This window comes from Boleophthalmus pectinirostris, unplaced genomic scaffold, assembly GCF_026225935.1.
Source record: "Boleophthalmus pectinirostris isolate CB_2022bp ecotype Guang Dong unplaced genomic scaffold, ASM2622593v1 HiC_scaffold_19, whole genome shotgun sequence".
Taxonomy (NCBI): Eukaryota; Metazoa; Chordata; class Actinopteri; order Gobiiformes; family Gobiidae; genus Boleophthalmus; species Boleophthalmus pectinirostris.
Window position 1 is genome coordinate 17,174,202 of NW_026571140.1, and position 24,148 is coordinate 17,198,349.

A 24,148-nucleotide genomic window follows, 5' to 3' on the forward strand; every position below is an offset into this window, starting at 1 on the left:
GGTGGGCATCCTGCTCTGTGGAGGAGGGGCGTTAGTGCGCGCGTTCAGCGCACGGTGTTTACAGGCGGACAGCACACACCATGTTCCGACGCTGGCTGCACCTACAGCCCGTTTACCGACTATTCTTCTCTGCTCACCTTAATCTTCAACAGGTAAGAGTGAGGTTCAAGAAAATATGATTTCTTTAACGCGAACCTTTTAGATTAACATGGGCGATATTACAATTTAACTGCAGCCTAAGAAAAGGAAACGGTTCTTTGATCAAACTTTTTAACATTTTTTTTTACTAGTATTGAAATGAACGGTCTTACTTGTTTTGTGTGTTCTTGATTTTTTTTATTGTATTATTTTTTATTCATTTTTTCCTTTGGATTGGACAAAACCTAAAATGATATGGTGCGCTTGCCTGGGATCCGGACTGGTTCCCCTGGTATTAGACACACATCTTTTTGAAGTGTTGGCGAAGTATGTATTCTTTACTCAAATTGTGTGCCTGTTCAGTCTGTCACCGTGATTATTTGGCTTTACTTTTGCTCGAGTCATGCCTGTTGTTAAAAGAGACCAGAGATAGTATCTAGAGGATTTATGTAATGGCGAAATTTGTCTAAATTTTTCTATCTGGGAAAGATTCTGTTGATTGCGCATGTTACCACTTTTTAGGCCCATTAGCTGGCCATTTACATGTCGTCTTGTAGCTTTCTCTCTCTCTCTTTTTAAATTTTAAGTAGGCCGATACGGAAAGTCTATAACAGTTCAATGGATCATTACATCACTTAGGACAGAACCTCTTAACTTAAGCTGTGTTTTATACCACTACATTGTTGTAGAGCCAAAACAATACTGCAATGACATTTAATAAATAAACCAAGCTATCCAATAGAACAGTAGATGGTGCAGGCAACTTGCATCCATTGCTTGAAAATTGTAAACTCTATTTAAATAATGTAAGGTTCAGCATGTTGTATGTCCCCAGAAGAGTGTAAGGCTAACAGCATATTGTGCTTGTCCTTGTGACTCTGAACATATGGAGCTTATGTAGTGCTCTGTCCATAATGGCAGATGACACTGAGTGCATAGGGGGTGTCATTTGTACAATTGACCCACTAATCTTCTTGTACTTCTGCAAATGGTTTCCCCATAGTGGTGTTACAGCTATAGGTCTATTTGAAGACTTCCTTTATTAAGACAGATTGAAGCAGCCCTGAGTCTTATTATGTATTTATTATTTATTAGTAATTTTATTTCTTCTTAAATATTTATTGTTGCAATTGTGTATACATTTGGTAATATTAGTAACTAAACAAATATAAGAAACACATACCCACAGAGGAACTTACTAAATCATTGCTACATTGTTAGGGCTCTGCGCTATATTATGGTTGCCAGACCAGCCAGTCCTTTCTACATTCTGTTATAAACTTATCTTTTCCTCACTTCACTATCAACCATCCCTACAGTTCAAATGAAGGTAAATTATCATCACCAATAGTTCTTTCAATATGTCCTTTTCTAGACAGACTGAGTCTGTGTTTCCCTCCATTCTGTTCATTTGCAATATTTCAGACATGAAATATTGGATTGTGTTAGATTGTGAGAATAACTACCGAATGTGTGTATTCATCACACATTGTTCAGACTGACAGAGCGACAGTGACCTTGACAGGAAATCTGAGAAACCGCCACAGGAAATGCACATGTGCGTCTTGTCATGTACAGAGAGTGTCTGTGGATTTCACTAATTAATTAATCCTCTTTACTGTTTGTTACTTTTTCTCTTTTATGTTATTTATATGATCTTTTTTTTTTTCTTAAACCCTGAAAGGGTGCTCTTTGTAGGGTAATTTTTCCGGTGCTTGTTGTCTCCATGGAGATACAGCTTTCCCTGAAAAGTTACACGGTATTATGTAACAGCATTAGATATTTTAAGATGACATATGTTTTAGTGTTGTCACGACAACTTGATTTTGATATGAAGGAATTGACTCTATTGACTATTTGATTCCGAATCCACAATGACTGAAAAATGAAAAAAATATTCTTTAGTTAGACAATAAAATGTTTTTTTCCAATATTAAAACATAGCACTTTCTTTTTTTTATTACTATGTAGTCCTATATCTGTGTAATCATTTAGTCACTATGGAACATAGTGGCCCATGGGCTTATACTAGTCCATGTGGTCTTATACTAGTTCTGATATAGCTCAAGATCATTCTAGGCTATTCATGAAAGGTTTATTTCTATGTGACTTTTTGGTATTGATACCTGGTTAAATGATTTTCTAGTTTCAATACTAGGTGTAGTATTGATTTGTATCCGATTTTACCTTTGACAGCCCTAATAATTTTTTATGTTTTTTTTGTGTTTTTTTTTGTTTTGTTTTCTGCAGGTGACTACCTTTTTAATTTGAACTAGTTTTAGCCCCTTTCTTCCCAAAATATTGTAGAGGTTATCATCGCCATGCTCAAACACAGAAAATGCATTTCCCTATCCACATCTCCCCATTCACATCTCCTATTGATCAGCCTCAGCTTGTTCTGAGTGAATGACAGGTGGATTTAACCAGTCACAGTCATATGCGAACTTTCAGAAACAGCACATAGTTTGCATTTCATATTCATGGGTTTTAGACAAACAGTTCCTTTGTGGGGACTCAGTGAGAACCTTTCCCCATTCAAAAGATATATTTTGATTTGAATTGTTTAATTGCCATGATATTTGAATCTCAGCCACAGCATTTACAGACATATTTTTGCACATTTATGATGGATTGCTACTATATTATCTAAAAACCATCATAGGGAAGAAAGAAATATATATCAAGATTATTAATTTTCTAATTATTTTTGTCAACATTACACTTTTACATTCTGTGTTCCACCCTGTGGGCCATGACTATTTGGTGTGCGATTCTCCAAACATGGAAGTCAGAGACATGAGAGGCTCTGTTCAACAGCTTTTGTAGCTGAGCTGGTTGTTGTTTCTGCCATAGTTAGTGACACTGATGACCATAAATTGCATTGATTGTCTAAGCTTCTTCTTAAAACCATCCAGTCATTGTGCTGTATATGCATCTGTGCTAAAGTTAAAGAGCACACAAGCCAATATTTGTGTTATCATTTTACTGATTATTTAGTCAGCAGTTATTTATTTATTTATTTATTTATTCATTATTTTTTATATGAACTAGTCAAATAATTATTTATATTGGGCATGTAATTGCATTTTAAAATGCTGAATGTTCTAGATGAATATACTTTCTGTTGGCATCCTGAAATCAGCCAAATCATCCATAGCAGGTTAGTCATCTAACATGTGCACACAGTGAAGAATCACTTCCTCTGGGCTCCGTCTATGTGGTTGTTGTTAGAGAAATGCCTCCTTACCCTGTTGTTATTTTATTTTTCCATTTCCTCTTCACCTCCCCTGCCCACGGTCTCATTTGAAAGCACTAATTACAATCTGCTCTCAGCTGCAAAATTATAAGCATGTGGTAATATGAATATCTTATGTAAAACAAAAGATTCAGTTCCCTACACCACACAATGATGGTGAGAAGTTAATGCGTTACTCCATACTAAATATAAAATGATATTTTAGAATTTGCTGTTTGGAGCCACCCAGATACAGCTGGTGTGAATGACCCTGTGTGTTGGGAGGTGTTGGGGATGGGTGTTTTGCTGGATGTGAAATGCCCTGTAGCTTCTGTGCACCTCCTGTGAATCCTCCGAATGTGGTTAGGACTCTTGTGTGGGTGTCCTGCTCTGTCTTGCCCCTTTTCATTTCCAGAGTTGGATGTGTTTTCTGTGGTTCATGCACATTATGCAATATATATATGAGAGGATCTTCTGTGGAAAAGTACCTTTGAGACAAGTTTGTGAACAGCTGCTTACTGCAAGTGTGATATGTAATCAAAACTGAAAAAGTTAGTTGCTGTCCTCTATCCATCTTGATGTCATATTTGATTGAGGTGGGAGATATTTAATTAAAACAACATCAAAACATCAAAGAGAGACCAAAATGCCCAGTGCACAATCTTGATGCATTTCTAAAAAAAAAATGTCAGAATATAGTTTTTGAGATATTTAATAAAATATCAATATTGCCAACCCCTGCTATAGAATTATGTCCCTGTTCACCTTGACTCCTTGACCTTGTTTTTCTGGGTAGTCCTCTGTCCCGCCTCTATCACAAATATGAAATAGCTGGTTGAACAAAGGAAATTTTAGTGTCTTGTGCAGTGGCTGCATTTTTTTCACCAATCTGCAGTGGTTGCAGTGTTGTTAGGGGAAATAAGTCGTGGTTGCTAAGGAAGTAAGGAGACACAAATGACTGACACGGGGAGTAGTTGGCCTTCGGTTGAGAGTGTAAGCATTGTAAATGTGGAAATGCATTTTCAGAAATGATGATGAACGTACAGAGGTGGAGAGCCTCCAAAGCGTAGGTGGAATAAAATTTAACTAGAGTGGAGACATTTTTGTCTGAGATTCAATAAGTTTTGTCTTTTAATACAGCCTGTTCACCTGGTGCTGATTCAAAATGTGCAGCTCCTAATGCAGTGTTTGTGTCAAAGAGTGAAGTAAGTCTATTTGTAGTGTTCGAGACAATAAAATTTAGATCAAAGTTTGTGGTGTCAACTGTGAAGAGTAAGTTACATGCAGTTACGTGTTCCTCTTTTTAATTGTAGCCAGTAGGGTGTGTGTCTGTGCGCTTTCCCTCTAGGTCTGCTGGATGGATTGCTGCTTGAAGAGATCCATCAACATTGACTGTATAAGTCCAGTCTTTTACAGCACCCCCTATTGAGTATTGATGTTTATCGTAGCTGGAATCTACATTTACTTTTTTACCAGGTGCAGCTGCTGCGATTCCAATTTAGGGCTGCATAATATATCAAAATAAAATATAAATCACAATTTAAATTGATGGCATTCTCAAATCACAAAGGCTGCAATTATTTAGAATAGATAATAGTTGTTCACAACTCTGAACAGAACAAAACTGAACTCCTACTTTTAAAACATACTTTACAAATCTAATTGTGAAAAAAGGCTATTATTTTAGATTCTAAATTGTGCGTCCCTCTTCCAAATCTACCCATGGATGGGTGTAACTCACAGGATGACAAGCAAGTTCAGACACATGTCCCTGTTTTAGAAGAATTACTGTGAAAGAGTCTGACTAATATTTAATTGGAAAATACCACACAGGGGTTCGAGCCTTCTCAAGCCGGTTTATGCATTATGGTGCTGAGCCTAAAACATGTGCAGATGGATGCCACTCCACCGCATAAACCCCAGAATTGGTGCTACGACCTCCTCACATTCCTGACCGTGGAACTGTGGAACACCGGTGCTTTCATACACATTCCTGGGCTCGCAGCCGTCTCTGTAAAATGTGTAATACTGCTGTGGACAAGGCCTCTATTGATGGTCAAAGGAAGTCCCCGCTGTAGTAAAGGGTGGAAGATGCAGCACAAAAGGGGAAAAAAACAGAGCATAACAGGCAGCCCTGGAAGAATAAATGACATAGCAACAGCTAGGCTTGTCACAATAACATCTTAAAGTGTGATATATTGTTGAAGAAAATATAGATGATAAGTGATTACTAATAACTAATTTCTGCCACTGATGAAAAAAATAGCAAAAGCAAATACTGTAAATGAAAATATTATAAAAGAAACAAAAAAACAAAAAAGAAACATAAGCTATTAATAAATAAATGGCAGGATGAAACACTTGTAGAGCTCATTTATATCCTTAATGAGTCAAATAAATTATTTAATCAACCCTCTATAGCTCAGTTTTATAATACAGAAAATCATTTGTACAAAAAAAGCCCACGATAAATGTACCTGTCAAAATGATTATTCCCTCTTTCATGAAGTCTACATAGTATTATCATAACAGGCCCAGTAGAATCATAAATTTCATTAATGATTCGAAACAAAATACAACATTCAAACAAGACATAGCTCTTCTAGTCTGTTCCTCCATATACACAGTCATCTATAACTGTCAAGGTAATGAGATCCCTGCTCAGCTGCGTCTGCATCATGACCTCTGATCCTCTGCATAACTGCCATTTAAAAGCTTATACAATGCATTATGTCATACTGTCCTTACAGTCTGCATACTCATGATTTTACTTACTGCACGTTTTGCTTGTGACCATACATTGATTAGGAGTGTGCTAACATTTTGAATTATCGATATATGGTAATACTGAATTTGGTGATACAGTATTGCTATATCGCCAACAGTATTTCTGGGTATATTTTACAAAATGATTTTGTGACAATGCTACAATGTTGATGTTTATTCAGAGAAAGGAAAGCTGTTCATGGAAAATATTAATTGTTGTACTAGTTGCAAATGGTTTATTCCATATTGACTTGCACAGGTAGTGGTTTAACAAAATAAATGCTGTTGTTAAAATGAATTTGGTTCTTCAAAATACTAATATATTACAGAATATCATGTGCAATATATATCAGTTATCCCACGTATTGCCATATTGTGATATTATCGTGTTGTGAGCCATGTACTGAGTATCATAACAAATAGTGAGGGACCCTACGATTCCCAGTCCTAACACTGATAATATAATGGTCACATTTCACATTTTCAGGGTAAGTCCATTTTGACAAGCAAAAGGTATTTCTTACTAAATTAAATGTAAATGCTATAATCTTGTGCATGCAGTATTGGCCATCTCTTACTAAACCATGTCTGTCAATAAATGAGAGATCGAGCAATAATTTGAGGGTCAATATTTATCATGGGTACTAAGACTTCAAGATTAATTGCAGTCAAGTAGAAACTGGAGTTTGAATAGGCGCCCTTAGCAAATTGCAAAGGCCTCCGCAAACAACAAAATACCCTATTTTATTCTGCATAAAAACTGCTAACCTTGCAGTTTAGATTTTTACATGTTCTGAAATGTAATTCCTTTATTACTTTGCAAGACTTTTTGTCAATTGTCTTTAAATACATTTAAACTGACTTTTGAACAGAATCCCATTATTACAACAAAAATAAATACATTGCAGTTTTAATTGCAACCACCATCCCTGTCATAAAAAGTAAAATATTTTCCCAAAATCATTTAGTGGGTACCTTTTCCTTTGTGCTAGGTAACGTTTGTTATTTTTCTGCACTACAGTCTGTATGAATTGTATAGTTTGAGCTATAGAGGACTGAATACGTAATCAATAACTTTTATCACTCATTATACATATAAACTAGCTACTAAAGTGTTTCATTCTGCCATTTATTTATTGCATTATGTTTTAACAATATTTTGGGAGGTTAATCCAATTTTAGGGTTGTGTCAATAGCATATATTTGTTTGAATATGATTGCTTATTGACTATATTTTCTTTTTCTGTGATATATAGCACTTTTAAATGTTTGTGGTTGGCCTGTACTAGACCAGTGTGCAGCTATTCAGAGCAGCTGAGAGAACTGTGGTAAGCACTGGATTCCAGAAGCTCAGTTCAATACAGCAGCACTCTATAATTAGTTGTTAGTAGAAAAAGAGAAGTTTGTGTGAGTGTGCATATGGACTGTGCGGTATAGACCCAAAATGATGCTGTTTATGTTATGGGCTTATAGTGCAACTGCCTTCTACACAAACACTGTTACAATGCTATTCATGATTATTCTATATACATAGGGAAACCACTATAATTATACGTTTTGAATATGGAACTTTGAAAATCTCCATTATATATAGGTTCTCTTGTAGTTATTGACTGACAGAAGCAGGGTATATCTACATAATGCCCTGGGAACAATTATCCACACAAACAGTACTTGACTTAAAGTAACCAAAATTATAGCAATTAAGATTCTGTTTTATTGAGCTATAGATCATTAGGGACATTCAGAAGAATGTATAGCCCATATATATTATAAATAAATACATAAAAAATGATGTACCCTCAGTCAGAAAAGTTTCATCATGCATCTTTAAACATATACGAGTAATTTTTTGGTCACCAATGTCACTTGACCTATGTGATCCTGGCTTTACTTTATATAAAACATTGCACTCTAAGGAATACTCTAAGGCATACCTAAGGACCAATGGTTTAATATCAAGAACCTTGATCTACAATTACAATGAGACTTAACATCCCTTTCTGCGCATGGACTAATTTCGGGAATTTTAATCTTCTCAGTGTAGAATAATGTCCTATTTGGCACTGCTGTCTTCATCAGGGGATGTTCTCATTTGCAGTCATATACTTTTCTTTATGGAAGTTGTTTTCTACACTTAACACTACCACTGCGAAGGACCTCCTGTTATTTTACTCTATTAAACTACTGTCTGACATTGTCAGGAAAATCAGCTTTAAGCTTAATTATCTAATGTTGACCAGACCCTCCCTGCGTTCCACAAAGGGCTCCCACCTAATACTGACTAGTATACTTCATGTTGGGAGTTATTTTTGTCAGTGACTGGACCTGGGTTTATTTCATCACAAGAATAATTTTAGTGGGTTATCTCAGTTTTGTGTCAAAGCCACAGGATGCTATTTGGGCAGATGGGTGTGGTGAAGATGGTATCATGCACTACAAACATGGCACTTCCTTCTTTCACAATTTAACCATTCATGATGTGGTGTAAGAGTGACTGTACCACCTATCTGTTGCCTGTGCAGTGAAAGCAGGATTTTCAATATCAATTTATGTGGAAAAGAAAATGATTGCATAGGCAGCATGGTGGTGCACTACTCAGGCCTCAGGTTCATTTCCTGGACAACAAAAAGACAATATTTCATTATGCAATACAGGGCCGTGCAATTGATGGCAACCAAATTATTATTGGAATAGTCACAAATCAAATTTAGACTGCATGCAGTTATTTAGGTAATAAAAAAAGAGGATATGACATCAATTGTTATTGTTATAATCACAATTAAACAGAGGTAAATAAATTGGAGGTCAGTTTAACAGTGCAAGCACTGATTATGGATGTGTAAACTGAGGCTACGCAATTAATTGATATTTAATCAAGATTCAATTAATAGATCCACCACTAATCCTCTTTCAGTAATAGTATGTGGTTTGGATCAACAGACTATTCTTTGTGTTAAATGCCACTGATTAAAGTATTGTTTATGCCCAGGAAATTCATATTTAAAGCCATTTTAATTGTTTGTAAAAAAAAATCCAGTCAAATCATGATCAATCGTGATTATATTTAGTCGTACCTCTCATTCCCACTGTAAATCCTGCATACAGTTAAAGCATGTTGCGGCTGTTCATAGCAGTGGTGCACCAGATGGCCCAGTCGGCAGCCTTGGTTTTATGGTAGCCTGGAAAATTACCATCATCAAACCAATGTGAGGCCGCCATCCGTTTGTGATCGCAGCTCTACACTGTCTCCTCTGAGCAAACAGAGCAGGGATGGGCTCCGAGGTGTTCAGATCTCTGTGGCATGGTGAGCCGGATGCTGGAGTTTCACTTTGTACCAGGGAGCGCAGTTCGAATTCTGGTTAGAAGTGCCAAAAAATCCATTCCCACTTCTTAATCAATACTGAAGACTTACATAATACATTAAATACATTTGAATCAGTATTTGCAGAACAGAATTGACAAAATTCAACTGTGGTTTATTAGTATTAGTACTTTTTACTTTGGCCACCACAGTTTATTTCTAAATTAACCCTTGTAGTCAGTTTGTTCATCTTGGTCACATTGCAAATGTGATATATGTTTGGCACATGAGAGCATGCAGTGTATGTGTAGCTTGGTGAGTCGTATCCTCACCTGCACTTCCTTTATTTATTAAGCCGTCGCATCTGAAGCTCAGGCCTGAGACACTAGCATCCTGTTAATGTTGTTAGCTTTCAGCAGCTTCTTCTGGTGAATGCAGCTAATTCAATCCCAATAGATGTTACAGTAGGATGGGAAAGGACAGCCATCCTAATCTAATCAGGCCAGTGCATTGCTCTACATACATCATCTGTTTATGGACGAGGTTCTGTAACCCTAACCTACTCAGACTAACAGGCTAAGTGCTCTGCTTTCTTGTAGTTTTCAGAGATGCTGACAAATTCAATTATGAAGTTTAATTTGATGATTAGACATAGATCATTATGGTCTAGACAATGTTTAAAGCTATGTGAAATTAATACTGTATTACTGTGCTGTTTGTGTATCATGTCTTCCATTTAGCTACTGAAATAGTTATGCCATTACTCCAAACAGATAGAACTCACTGCCACTGTAACTAGTTTAAATATTTACAATAGCTTTCTTGGCAACACCAGCGATACTGAATACTGGAATATTTTGTTCAAGCATTCTAAATAATACAGATGCGTCATTTTAAACTTAAAATGTTAAATTCAAAAGTTATGCTTCAATTTAATTCAGAGGAAAATGAGGGATCTGTTGTTTGACTGGTCTGCCACACTAATCTTTGTAGCTTGTAGGCTGAAAACTAACCCTCTCCTTTGTGGTTTCTCCTTTTGTATTTCTAGTGTTTGGTCCCATTGAACAGATATACAATAAGAACAATAAAATCTAAAGTGATGTTTTAGAAAGTTTAGATTTGGTCAATCTTTGCCAAAGATTGCCATCCCAACAATAAACCAGCGCTGAAAACAAAAGAAACCTTTTGTGCTCAAATCATGAATGTAGTGTAATCACAGTTGTTATCAACGAAGTTATCAACATTTGGTTTATTTTAGGGATGGTCCAATATGGATGTTTTTTCCCAGTTGACCTCCAAGCTGATGTCGATGTCATTTTTAAAATCTATGAAATGCCCTTAAATTTAAGTTTTTAAATGAATGCATATTGGTATAAGGATATAAGCTGTTGTTCTTTAATGATGATTGTGTAAACATACAGCCACCAGTTTGCTCATTTATTTCCATTTCATATAAACAAATTGTTCCGCTAATATTCCAGAGATTTTTTCTGATACTGACAAATTGAAATGAATCCCCTGTATCACCAGTACCAGTATTAGCACCCTTATATTGTCCATCCATTTTCTATTTGCCTATAATGACACATAGTGTGTTATGTGGGAAATGGATGGTATCAGGTATTATCTCTCTGGAAATAGTATCCATCAAGCAGAATATTAAGTTTTTAAGGAAGACACACAGCTCTGTTTGTAGTGTTCATTTACCACTTGCTAACTGCTCTGTCTTGTTGTCTCACTAAAGAGCCAATATTGCCTTGATTTGATTAGACCCAAAAATCAGTGTGTGTTGTGGGCAAACTTACTAAACATCTTAATCTGTTTCAGAATTTGTCCTTATCTTTGGTAACATAATGTAAAATAACCTGCAGTTTACTGTATCTTGTGTTTGTCTAAAGCTCAGTGCTCTGGCTGTATTTCTTAGCTCGTATTTCTCTTCCAACATAGTCTCCTGTTTTGTTTGACACCAGGACCTGTGCCTTTCTGTCTCTGCTGCGCACACACTGACGTCAGTCAGGTTTTGTACTTCTCCTCCGGTGACGCCAGTTTACAAGGCTGCAGTGTGATTCCTTCAATCACAGAGTTTTCATAAAGAAAGGGCTGGCAGCCACTGTAGAGTTGTAGCTTTTCAGGTCTGCTCACTGAGAGACTCCTCTCCATTGAGGCGTACATCCCTGTGGTTAAAAGAAATACCACCAAGTGTCACAAGCAGGCTCTTTACCATGGTGACTTTAGTTGTAGAAATAATGACCATCAGGTCATCTGCCAAATGAGTTGTTCAGAGTCACACATACTCTTAAAGAACTCTCTTCTCTGTATGGTTCTGGATCATCAGCATCCTGCTTCTGTGCAATGACCTGACTTGGTGACTTCCACAATTTAAGTTTACATCTGCCTTCTTATTTTCTCTGATGTTTGCTTGTTATAAGTGGGCCTTGTCCATTTATCCTTCATTAATCCAATCTTAAAAGCTGCTTGGCAAAACAGTGATACATTTTCTTATGCCCTGAACCATGTGAACCCTGTTAGTGCACTACATATTATTCTCTTAACAGCTGTTCGATGTTCACCCTATAGTGTGTGAAAAGGTGAAATACATTTAGAAAACAACCTTATAGTGTGTATTTTTGTCCCATTCAGACATCCTAGGAGTATGAAAAACATACATGCCAGTTGTATGTAGGCTAAGCTATAGGTTCATGTTCACTTTTTATGGACCAGAGCATCAGCTGCAGTTGCCATGTAAGATACAAACAAAGCTCAGCACACTGAGGCAGCAGCATTAGGTCGTGCAGGAAATGAGCTTTCTATTGACAGCAGTGCAAAGTTCACCTTTCTATTGAACTTGGAGCCATGGTCTCTCCATCCTTTTCACTATGCTGATAGCATTGAGAATGATTTGTTTTGAGCTTAGTTTAAGTCATGCATACACTTTCTTAGTTCAATTAAAGTCAAAGTAAATGTTTTGAGTCATGTTAGAATACATTTATTTACTGTTAGTATTTCATAGAAAATCTTGTATAGTAAAATATATGGACATATAGTCATTTAGATTTTGCTTTTAAAAAGGGAAAGTTGAAACTGCCAAACAAAATGTGTCCCTTGCTTGTTAACTGTCCCTCCATTTTGGATGGAATTTATGTATTTGTATAATAGATATAACTTCTCTTTACTTCCTGTCAGGCATGTGCAGAGAGGATGGCAGTGGGTCTTAAGCCCCTGCCCTTTTTACCTCTTGCCCCTAAAGTGCCCTTTTCTTTCTTGTCTTTTTGTTTTTACATAGGCAAAAAGCAGTAACTGCCTTGTTTTAAATGCTTATACTACAAAGAGATACCTCAAATGCCTTTCATGTTTTCTCTACATGACCTTTTGTATGTTTGAGCCCCTGCTCCCCTGCACAGCTCAGTTTCCTGTAACTTTTTTTTTTTTTTCAACTTTTCTTCACAGAGAGCCACATGAGTAAATGTAAAAAAAAAAAAAAAAAAGTGATAAGTATTCACCACAGGTACTATCATCTTACAAACAAAATAATAATTAGAAAAAGACAAAAGCCTGTCATATGCATTTTAAAATGGGTCACATTCATTCAAATGTAAACACTGTAAATACTTGTATTTGATTGAGAAAAGTGTTTGGCCACCTGAGTTTACAAGATTGTCATGTTCTACTAACCTCAAAGTTTTTCTTCCCCACCTTGTGCCTTTGTCCAGGTGTCCATGTAACTTGTTGAGGAGAGAGCGTCCCTTGTGCTGCTGCTGAGTTCTCCTCTTGCCCACTCCCAGTGGGATTTCTGCTGGGCTTTGTTGATGCCCTGACGCCCTTTCTCGTCACTCTCCCTTCTTGATACTTCCCTCCCCTTTCTTCAAGAGCCCTCCCCTCCACCCCTGTGTCTCCAGCCCAGGGCTCATTTCTCTAACCCACTGGACACCATAAATGAAGCACAGTGGCCTCCGAGCACCAGCCACACTATAGCCCTGCTCAGAGAAGAGGAGAAAGTGGACAAGTTACCATAGATAACTCTTTCACAATGTCGGATCTAGAAGGAAATTAAACTTCACACCATGAGTTAGTGAGCAGCTCTTTTTGGAACGGCTTTGCACTGTGCTGTGAGATCTCTTTTACATCTACTATGCCTCTATAACGCATGATAGTGATGCCAGCCAAGGGAAAGTACCTATTGAATGACCAGGACCTCAAAAATGATGCACTGTATCGAAAATTCTCCTGCATCAGCCAGTATCAGCCACTGGTGCTGCTGCTGGGCCTCTCCATGCTCTCCTGTGCAAGCCTCCTCATTCTCTTCTTTGCCCTAGGACTGGTAAGTCTAAATCTGTAAACATTGCTCTGGATTATAGTTAGAGGTGGGCATGCAAATATTCATGATTCACATTTTTTTGGTTTCTTTTATACAGTCTTTAATAGGGCACAAAATTATCTGCTGTTCATGAAAATCTGCCCATTCATTGTAATTGGTTATATGAATCTGATGGAACAAACAATAGATGTTGATGGTGAAAGAGTGCCATTAAAGAAAAAAGTAATCTTGATATGGCGATTTCACCAAAATAGCATATTGTCACAGAAATTAGAGTATGATTACATTTTTATCACCATATTGCCCAGCCCTAATTATAGTATAGTATATATACTTACAAATATCTTGGTCCAATTTATTAACCAAATAAGAAGTTGTAGATGACACAATGACCATGCCCCATGTCTACCGGACAAACAAGGATGCAGTTAATTACATTAGGGTGATCAAGAGAAGTTGTTCAGTGGAGAGCTGCTGAAATACAAAATCAATCTCTACTTATTAGTTATTGAATAAAATGAATAGGTTTCATCCAGATGTGATGTCACTTGAAATCAGTAAGAAGCATAACAAATCTGTTCAGTCCCGTAGTTAATAATTTGTCTTTGTGTATTTGTATTATTATTATTAAACATATGGATATTTCTTCCACTTCTTTCTTTACAAAAAAAGTTTGTTGTGGGACAGACAAAAATTTGCTCCACTGCTACTAATTCTAAAATGTGACAGACAAAGGAAACATGAAACTGTTGCCAAATTCTAAATAAACTCCTTAAAACAGCCGGATGAGGCAGGTACTGTTTAGATTAATTTGTACTGGCAGAGTGCTGTTGATTTTGGCATGGTTGAAGCCGGGTTACCACCCAGTCTTGTGATCTAATGGCCATTTGTGAACTGACAGCTTCTGTCTTAGCAGATGATGACTTTTCCCACAACCTTCCTGCTATTGTAATTTGTACCTCATGGATACTACTAGGGCAGATTTAAATATATGATATTTAAACCTTTTTGAGCTCTGTTAATCGTGATTTTAAATTCTTTTCATATAGCAGTGCTGGAAGAATTACACTTTTATTGCAGTTGCAGAACAAGAAGCAGCCGTTTATGGCCCAGTAGCAGTGTCAGAAAGCCACTTTGGGCTTATATAACTCCACTCCTCAGTAGACCATCTAATGAAGAGCAGCTCTGAATGGGAAACTGGCTTTTTGATAAGTGCCACTCTCACCCCCACCTGCCCCTGCAGTTGATTGGGCACTACTAAGCTAATAAACCATTGGTGCTTACCTGCTTCTGTTTGGTTTGTTATTTTAAAGTCAAATGAGAGCATTCATTTATTTTGTCCTCAATTATTCACTTGGTTATTTTAAATATCTCAATGCATGTGCAGTCATGTAAAATTTATTTTGTTTCCTTTTTCTTGGTGTTTTTACTCTGTTAGTGTTAACAGCAGGTGGGGGTAACCGGCATAAAGTCCTGTTTATATCAAATAATTGTTCTTTTTCAGCCCAGGTTTTGTTAAGACAACACAGAGAGCATAAAGTGTTTCAGTTTAGAAGTGCCCTTTAGCAGCGCTACCATGGTAACCAGAAAGCTCAACATACAATGCAGAGATGGCCTTCTCTGAGCGGGGATCTATAAACTCTGACTTTGTGGGACTGTCTCACTCTTTTGCTTTTAACCCTTTGTTATTTCCCATTAGCCCTGTTTTACCTTTACCTTAAACTTAAAAAATAGGCAAAAACTGTTTTATACAGTTGGTTGATGTCTTTTCCCAATATGGCATGTAAACCTATTCAGGACCAGACAGGAGAATGAAAATTTATATATCTATAAGACTCACAACTATGCTGTGATAATTACTATATTGACTTGCTGTTCTCTATATGGCTGATGAAACAATATTTTGGGGGTTAGTATTTATCACATGTTCACTTTATTTGCACTAGTAGGGAAATTGTTGTTATTTGAGCTGTTGAGGGTGTGCCCATGACTCATATAGAAACTAAGCGCCTAGTTAAGTTACATTATCCTCCTCCGGTTTTTCAATGATAGTGTACATTTTGGGGTTATCCTTCTTTGGGGTTATTGTGTCAGTGGCATCAGTTTGTATCTATGTCTATATCTATATCGATAGATATAGATATATAGATATAGATATACATCACTTCAAATGTGTTATTGTGACAAGCCTACTAAAAGTTTATTTTTAGTATATGTCTGCTGTCAAGCTCATATACAGACCCTTGCAAGCCCCTGTGCAAAAGGCAGTTTATTGGAATCCACCTGTGATTTACAGTGTCAAATATACCCAGGACCAACAGTCAATGTGGCAGTAATAAAATGTGTTTATTTTTGTCTCTCCTGGTGCTGGTGTAGAGTGCAGAGGAACACTGTGCCTTTGTCAGCGTGGTGAGCTCCAGCTTGTGTGTGTTTCTGGCTGTCTTTGCGTGCGTCTGTACAGACGTGCTGTCGCAGAGATGGAGGCGGCTCCTGGGACTCATCATCTGGGCCACACACCTGTCCATGGGCTTCACTTTCATCTTCAGTGTACCCATCTTTCTGCCTTGGGATCAGGTAACACCATTTTGATTTCTGATGGAATACCTGTATAAAGGCAATGTCCAAAGTCATTGTGTAATCATTTTGTCCACAAAATGTATTTTAAAATTATCTGTTCTTCATATACAGTTTAAAACAATTAAACTAAGGTATACTTTGTAACTTTTTGGGTAGAAGGTCTGCCTCCACCTCATCTCCATGGAGATGCTTTGCATGGAATGTTCCACAGTATGGAATTAAACTTATTTATCTTGCATTTATTCAATTGCAGGTGTTTTTGTTGCTTTCTTACTGTGAGCAGGGTCATCTTTCCACAAATCTGACCAGTAAATTACTTATGTGGCGGTCATCTGTTTGGTGAACCCTCTACCAGGAGAGTTACATAGTGCACCTTTAACTATTCAATACGAGACATATATTCTCTTGTCCCATAATAGAACGATATAGGTCCTCCCTGTGACTACTAGGGCCAACTGGTTACACTAGTTTCTACCCATCATCCAAAGTTATGCATGGCTTCTCAGAATTGGTGACTCTAAATTGCCCCTTCTAAATGAACGGTCATTTGTCATTGTTGTCACTACGCCAGCCCCACAGCTAACTGGCCATTGTACCCCACTTTAACCACATAAATACTAAGAAGGTCTCCAAACATCTGTGTCCCCCAACAGGAATAAATGAATACTTCCCTCATTAATTAAATGAACTGTACTTTCAGGTGCCTTTCTTTCTCTTCATCATCTTCACTGTGTACACAATGCTGCCATTCCAGCTATGGCATGCAGTACTACTCAGCATTGCCTCCTCTGTATCCCACATCTTAGTTGTTACGCTTCGACTCACAGTTTACAGCAAGCAAACCCTGCCTTATCTCCCCAACCAGGTGAAGCAAGTTATCACGTTACTGTATTAAGTCCTATGTAGGAGTATGTTCATTTGGTCACATTTTGTTTCCCTGTTTTAAAGCTGGTGTCGAATGCAGTGGTTTTTCTGTGTGGCAGTGTAGTAGGAGCCTTTCATAAGGTCTTGATGGAGAAAACACTAAGGCAAACGTTCCAGGACACCCTGAGGAGTCTAAGCATGCGCATGAAGCTGGAAATAGAGAAGAGGCAACAGGTGAGTACACTCTGGTCCAAGTACTCAGCCTGTTGCATGTGTCTGAGATTTCACAATTATTCAGTATTTTTACATAACTGAAAAGGAGCACAAGGAAGACAAATCTTATAATATATATGACACTTTCTCCAAAATAACAAATACTGTAATATATAAAATATGTAAGATGGTCTGACATGCAAGATCATCCATCACTTCACATATATGCACAGATGGAGACAAGTTTTACATTATTATATAGATTCATAAGGTGCAAGTTGGGGTTTTGATTTTTAATTATGCATGAAATACTGATGAAAGGACTATCATTTATGTCTGCAATGTGATACGTGTCACATTAACTCTGAATTCAGTGTTGACATTTTACAGTTGTACAGCCAGACAGTCACTTTGTAAATTACTATTATGGTAAAAAAGCCAGTTAGTTAGAGCAGTTTGCCCAATGCATAATTCAATTCCTACCTGAGTAATTTGTCACAGTTAATTATCAATTCTATGCAATACATAGTAATTTTTGTGATATTGCTGACTTGGGCTGCAAAGGGGCTGAACATTTCTGATACATTTTCCCATAACTTGGAACTTGGAGAATCATGAATAGAATATGGTCAAAAGTCTTATAAATCATAATATTTTTGTTGTTCTTTTTGCCAAATGTTACCTTTACCTTACATAAATATATAGAACAATGTCTTATTTGAATAACAAAACATGTTTTATTTGTAGTACCCACCCTACTCAAAATTAATGAAATAAATAACTCTTCCACCAATGAGTCCTGATTCACTTTAAACTGTGCAAAACAGTTTAATGCCAGATTCTTCTGAAAGTTTTACAGTGTGTTTGAGCCTTGTCAGGTCTTAGTGACTGAAGTCCTAAACATCCTCCTCCTCTTTAAAGACCCAGTTCAATTGGTTCCATCTTGGGTTCAGACCAAATTGACTGAGTGTGTGACTGAGTTTTAAAAGGGTGCAAAGACAATAATTTTTCATTAAATTACACTATTTTAGCCTATTAGGCCTTCAAAAGGTTGCAATGCCTCTTTTCCACACCCTATGGACTGTGACTTGTTTAGTGTATGATTATGATTATGTGAGCTCAAATGTGTCTGATGAATCCATCTTAATTATAGGTGGGGCTTAAACAGGACATTCCTATAGAGGTTTTAACTGATAACATCTTCTCATAATTTACATCAAAAACAAAAACATCCCTTTTTGTACAAGAGAAATGTTTTTATAATCTTTGTGTTAGACAAACCTTAATAATACTATCTGCGCTATGTGTTTATTACACACTTTTGAACTACAGATTGCCGTCAAAATGCTTTCTCGAGAGCATTCTTTGACCTATGAAAGTTGAACATTGTTTTGAAACATACTTGTTGAGATTAATGTCTAAAACACCATTTGTCAGATGGATTATACTGCACAATAATATATTCTGTAAACTGTATTTAGCCAAATCTAAATATACCTAAATTTAGCTGGTTGTGTTTGTTACAGGAAAACCTATTACAGTCTGTTTTGCCTGTCTACATCTCCATGAAGATGAAGCTGGCAATTATGGAGCGCTTACAAGACTGTAAAGATAAGGAGGAGCAGCAACGGCTAGTGAAAGATAACAACTTCCATAGCCTCTACGTGAAAAGACATGAGAATGTGAGGTATAAAATCACATCCGTAAATCATGTAGTTCTTATTATAACATAAATGATGTAACATTAAACATTTATCTACATTATCATTTTCGCTATTGAAAGTAAATGTTTGGACTACTGCTTAGCCCACAGCAAAATATGAATTATGTAGTTAGAAGTAAAGTACTTGAGAAAATGAATATTCTGTCCGATTCTCCAAATACTCAAGGTTATGTCTTGTTATATTTTGTGCAATGACCCAGTTACAGCTCTTTCTTTTACAAGGCTTTCATTAATTTAGCTGGTGCTGACAGACAGTAGGTCAGCTTGAAGTGAACTTTGGCAGATGGCGCAGCAGCTCATTTTGGCATATATACAGGAGTAGATTTTATAAAGATACTGTTTTCTGTCTTAAACCAGGATTCATATGAAATCAGTTCAGCTCATTCGGAGTGGTCTGTTTAGGGCTATGTTAATCACAGACCTATTGTCATGTTTGTGTTCATTTAGTGCTGCACTTGCAGAACGATTGGTTGCATCCTTAACCAATCTCTATAATTATGTTTGTCAGACAGGTCATTAGCTCCATTGTCTATCACCTGGCTGTTTTAGTCTGTCTCTTATCTGATAACACATCAGACCAGTCAGTCCCTCTGCTCTTTGGTTGCCATCATTTGCACCCTACTACTATTACCTTCTTTCTTTATATTTTGACAGAAATGTCAACTTAACTGAGATTACAGAGTGAGAATTCACTTACAGGTTGTGTCAAATTCATCATAGCACATGCTATGTACATGATTACCTTTCATGCACACCATTCACGAAGTAGAAGTTTTTACATACTCATGGATTTGACCTTGTGGAGGTTTTCCAACAAAACAGCTGTCTATTACTTTGTACAATGAAGTGTTTAGATCTTTCACATACTGTTTATTAAAGCCTTTCTCTAGAGTGACTGGTGATTTAGAGTGAATTGACTGTTTATGGAGCAAATTAATCATACATGCGAAAATAAATGAAATCATATTAATACAATTAATGTCTATTGTTTTATTCCAATAATAAATTGATTCTCTCTTTGTATTCAGCATTCTTTATGCAGACATTGTTGGCTTCACCCAACTGGCCAGTGACTGCTCTCCCAAGGAACTTGTCCTTATGCTTAATGAGCTGTTTGGAAAGTTTGACCAAATTGCAAAGGTTAGTCACCTCTTTTTTGTTTCTACGCAAGCTATATATTAAATTTCTTGGTGTATAATAACCATGTCTAATGCTAAAAAACTAAAAGCTCATCTTTTTTTATGTTTGTAGGAAAATGAGTGCATGCGAATCAAGATCCTTGGAGACTGTTATTACTGTGTTTCAGGCCTGCCAGTCTCTCTACCTAAGCATGCAAAAAACTGTGTCAAAATGGGCCTTGACATGTGTGAAGCAATCAAGTAAGTGTCACTTTACAACCTCAAAGACTGGTCAAACATGAGTGAATGTTGAATTGTTGCTCTGTAGACAGGTGCGGGAGGCCACAGTAGTGGAAATCAACATGAGAGTGGGAGTTCACTCAGGAAATGTGCTCTGTGGGGTTATTGGCCTCCGTAAGTGGCAGTTTGATGTGTGGTCTCACGATGTTACTCTGGCCAATCACATGGAGTCCGGAGGTGTACCAGGGTATGTCAATTCTCTTTAAAAACATTCTCCTTTAAACAGGTCTTTTTGTTGCCATAAAATGAAATAATGTTTGGATAATCAACTTAAGCACTACAGAGTCATCATGATAGGTACTGATTATCAACGTGGTTATACCTTTGCATTTAGGCGTGTTCACATAACGGAGGCCACTCTGAAACACTTAAACAAGGCATATGAGGTGGAGGAAGGCAATGGCCATCTGAGGGACCCCTACCTCAAGGAGCTCAATGTCCGAACCTACCTAGTGATTGATCCACGAGTAAGTTCAATTTGGAAAACAGAATGCCTTTGACGTGTAAATACTATTGCAGCAATCTGTATATGCTTTTTTTTCAAGTCTAAGGACCCTATGCGTAACACACGCAATGAACCTAAACCTCGAGTGAATGATGGTATAAAAATGCGGGCATCCGTGCGCATGACACGTTATCTTGAATCATGGGGAGCAGTGAAACCATTTGCCCATCTTCAGAACCGAGAGGGTTTCATCTCTGACAATGCTGTGAATGGAAAACCCCGCAAGGTAGATAAGATTTTCAGCGTTTGTTTTCATAATGAACAATGTGAACAGACTAAATTGAGGAAAACAACATCCATCGCAGACATTGCTCAGGGCAGGGAATTAACTGTTGCTATCTTGCATTCGTAATGATTGAATATGTTTCCTTGCCTTTTAGGACATCCCACTTCGATCTGCTGGGGGTTCTGCAATTACTGATAGGTGAGAAAAAGTGATCTAATTAGTATTAGTTTGTTCTTCTCATTTGAAAATACATATTATTTATAGGTGTTATAATATTAATTAATTATTAATTAAAAGACAATATAATAAAACTAATACTATAATATAGTTAGCACAATTTGAACAAAAATGGCTGTTTGGCTGTTGAATTACAACTCTGAGCCAGTACAAAGTGTTTTGTGCTCTGACCTGTGACCCACATCACCAAAGACAGGGAGGCCATCTGGCACTAAAACTTGCAAATTGCTATTGAAGTGTTGTGTGACCGTGCAAAGGAGCTGACAAGTGCAAGAATACCATATTATGTATTGCTATTAACACCCTTCTTGGCTATGGAAACATTCCAGACGATTCAACCAGACCTTCTAAATAGTGCTCTGTAAAGGCTTTTTCTCAGTTCTTTTGTCTGACTTATAGATGTAGAATGTTATTGATGTAGTAATCTGGGTGGACCTCCAGAGTAGGTCATGATAATCATTATGTACTAAAAAACCAGTCCTATTAAAGAGCAGATGTTGCATACATGTACTCTACATGTGCATATGTACAGGTTTACGTTGCTGTTATTTGTGACCTCCTTCCATTCCTTTCTGTGATTGAGTTTGTTTTTGTCTTACTCTTGGGTCTGGATAGTTTTGATGAGTCTCTCGAAGAACCGTTCACATTGCCTCCTCCTCCGTTCAGCAGCTATAAGTGAGTTGGGCCTTTGTGGCATGCAAGGTCCATTTTCAAACCCACTGCCTTGTGACCACATTGCTTTTTTCTTAAAGTATTCAAATTTAGATGACTACTATGATTCACTTTCATCACCAAATGATCTTTTTATTAGCCAAAAAGCAGTGTGAGAACGACTGGTAGTCTCTAAACTAACAGGACTGATTTAAATGTGATTGTACATCTAACGCGGTAGAGGGCTGCTCCTTGTATTCATCATGGGACAGGCAGGCAAACGTTTAGACTGGTGCATCTGCTGGTGTTTCCTTCCTGTTCAAGAAGGGGGTTTCCAGAGGCACAGCAGTGACACCTCAGACTCCATCTAACCCACCCTCCCTCTATGCAGCTTCCTAACAGCCTGAAATCCTGTCTTTCTCTTCCAACTAATGCTCTCTGTGGTATAAAAAGTAGCCGTCCTGGGTCACCTGCACTGCATGATTTGTTTTAGACTCTCTCCCCTCCTGTCCTTTCATCTCTGTGCCTAGTACTCATTGTCCTTTCTCATGCAGGATCAAATCGCAAAAGAGCAAATTTGATGAGGAACTCCACAATGAAATGACAACCACAATAGATGAGCTCAGCAGCAAGTATGTGGATGTGTCTCAGCAATTGTTTATATATTTCTTTGATTTTATGGTTGGTTGTAACAAAATGTACCCTATCTGCTCTCCCAGGCAGTGGTCCAAATCTGAAGATACTGGCAGTTTAGCCCTTTGGTTCCCCAAAAAAGACCTGGAGAAACAGGTTAATAACACAGTAGCAGAGATATGCATTATAGTAAAAATACTATTATTTATGTTCCAGGCAAAGTTGATAAGCAGGCATTCTATAGAATGCCTGATTATCAACTTTGCCTGTAATGTTTATATGTTTCAGCAAAAGTTTAAAAATGTGTTTTCTTCATAGTATCGAGCCCTAGATTTGCCGATGTTTAAGCACTATGTTGGCTGTGCCACCTTCATCTTCATATGCATCTTCTTGATCCAGATACTTGTGACTAAAAAGTAAGTCTTTTTTAGTATTGTGTTTAAGGTCAAATGATAATTTAACTTTACAGTTTATTAATCAAAATATGACATTGTTATCTTCTAGCCAACAGAAGCTGGGCATTACATTTGGAGTGTTGTTTTTGGTCCTGTTGCTCGCCATGGCCATTTGTTTTGCAGGCAACCTTCAGGTTGGTACTTGTATATCACGTGGAGGATATACTATATTTTGAGTTCAAAAAAGTATGAGAAACTATTAAACAAATCAAGCACTACTCTACCTAAGATTATTATACTGCATCTATACAAACATTTCACTGATATATTCAGCGAAGTATTGCTTTTGCGTCAAAGGTGAAATAAATGTTATGGATTATACAGAGCACAAAGGGGTATCTGAATTTCCCCTCACTAAATATGGAGACTGAAGCTGCATCACATGACTTGACATTTTGGGTTGGGCACGAATAGTCATGGTGACTCTTCAGTTCACACAATGTTGAAAATAACTCACTGGAAAAGATTTCTTGGTGCTATTTGTATCATTCAATTTACTTATATCCTTTGCATATTAAGGATGTAACTATCCATTTTAGTGTATGATGGACGTAAAAAGAACAGAAAACTTGAACAGAATATAAGTGTATCTTTAATGCTTATAACTTATGGGCTTGTGGGATGCGACTTTAGGGGCCAGGCATGTGCCAGCCTCACAACCTCGATGTTCCTCATTATTCATCTTCTTGTCTAGCACCTGTTCTCAGAGAAGTTGACACACTGTCAGTGGCTTCCAGCTGTGTCAGAGGCAGTGGTTAAGCAGCCGTGTGTGCGCCTCCCTTTGGCCACAACTACTACTGCTGTCATCATTATCATGGCTGTGTTCAACCTGGTAAGTCTTAGTGTTGAGAGTTGAGAGAAGGTCATTATGTACTTTTCTATTTGTAG

General features: G+C 37.3%; 1 protein-coding gene across 4 annotated transcripts in view; it reads left to right on the forward strand.

Moving 5' to 3' along the window:
- The window catches only part of adcy7 (adenylate cyclase 7), a 27,486-nt gene continuing 3,338 nt past the window's right edge, over positions 1–24,148 (forward strand). Inside the window, exons 1-18 of one of the 4 annotated variants that reach the window (XM_020941420.2) lie at positions 1–152; positions 13,154–13,761; positions 16,135–16,332; positions 17,036–17,200; positions 17,284–17,433; positions 18,939–19,099; positions 20,164–20,275; positions 20,387–20,514; positions 20,582–20,740; positions 20,888–21,020; positions 21,099–21,284; positions 21,439–21,482; positions 22,137–22,196; positions 22,727–22,804; positions 22,892–22,961; positions 23,124–23,221; positions 23,310–23,394; positions 23,955–24,092. In XM_020941420.2, coding sequence (XP_020797079.1) covers positions 13,588–13,761; positions 16,135–16,332; positions 17,036–17,200; positions 17,284–17,433; positions 18,939–19,099; positions 20,164–20,275; positions 20,387–20,514; positions 20,582–20,740; positions 20,888–21,020; positions 21,099–21,284; positions 21,439–21,482; positions 22,137–22,196; positions 22,727–22,804; positions 22,892–22,961; positions 23,124–23,221; positions 23,310–23,394; positions 23,955–24,092 — 2,139 coding nt within the window. In that variant the 5' untranslated portion in view covers positions 1–152; positions 13,154–13,587. The remainder of the gene's footprint in view (positions 153–13,153; positions 13,762–16,134; positions 16,333–17,035; positions 17,201–17,283; positions 17,434–18,938; positions 19,100–20,163; positions 20,276–20,386; positions 20,515–20,581; positions 20,741–20,887; positions 21,021–21,098; positions 21,285–21,438; positions 21,483–22,136; positions 22,197–22,726; positions 22,805–22,891; positions 22,962–23,123; positions 23,222–23,309; positions 23,395–23,954; positions 24,093–24,148) is intronic. The other 3 variants (XM_020941418.2, XM_020941419.2, XM_055154854.1) reach the window with 3 other exon arrangements.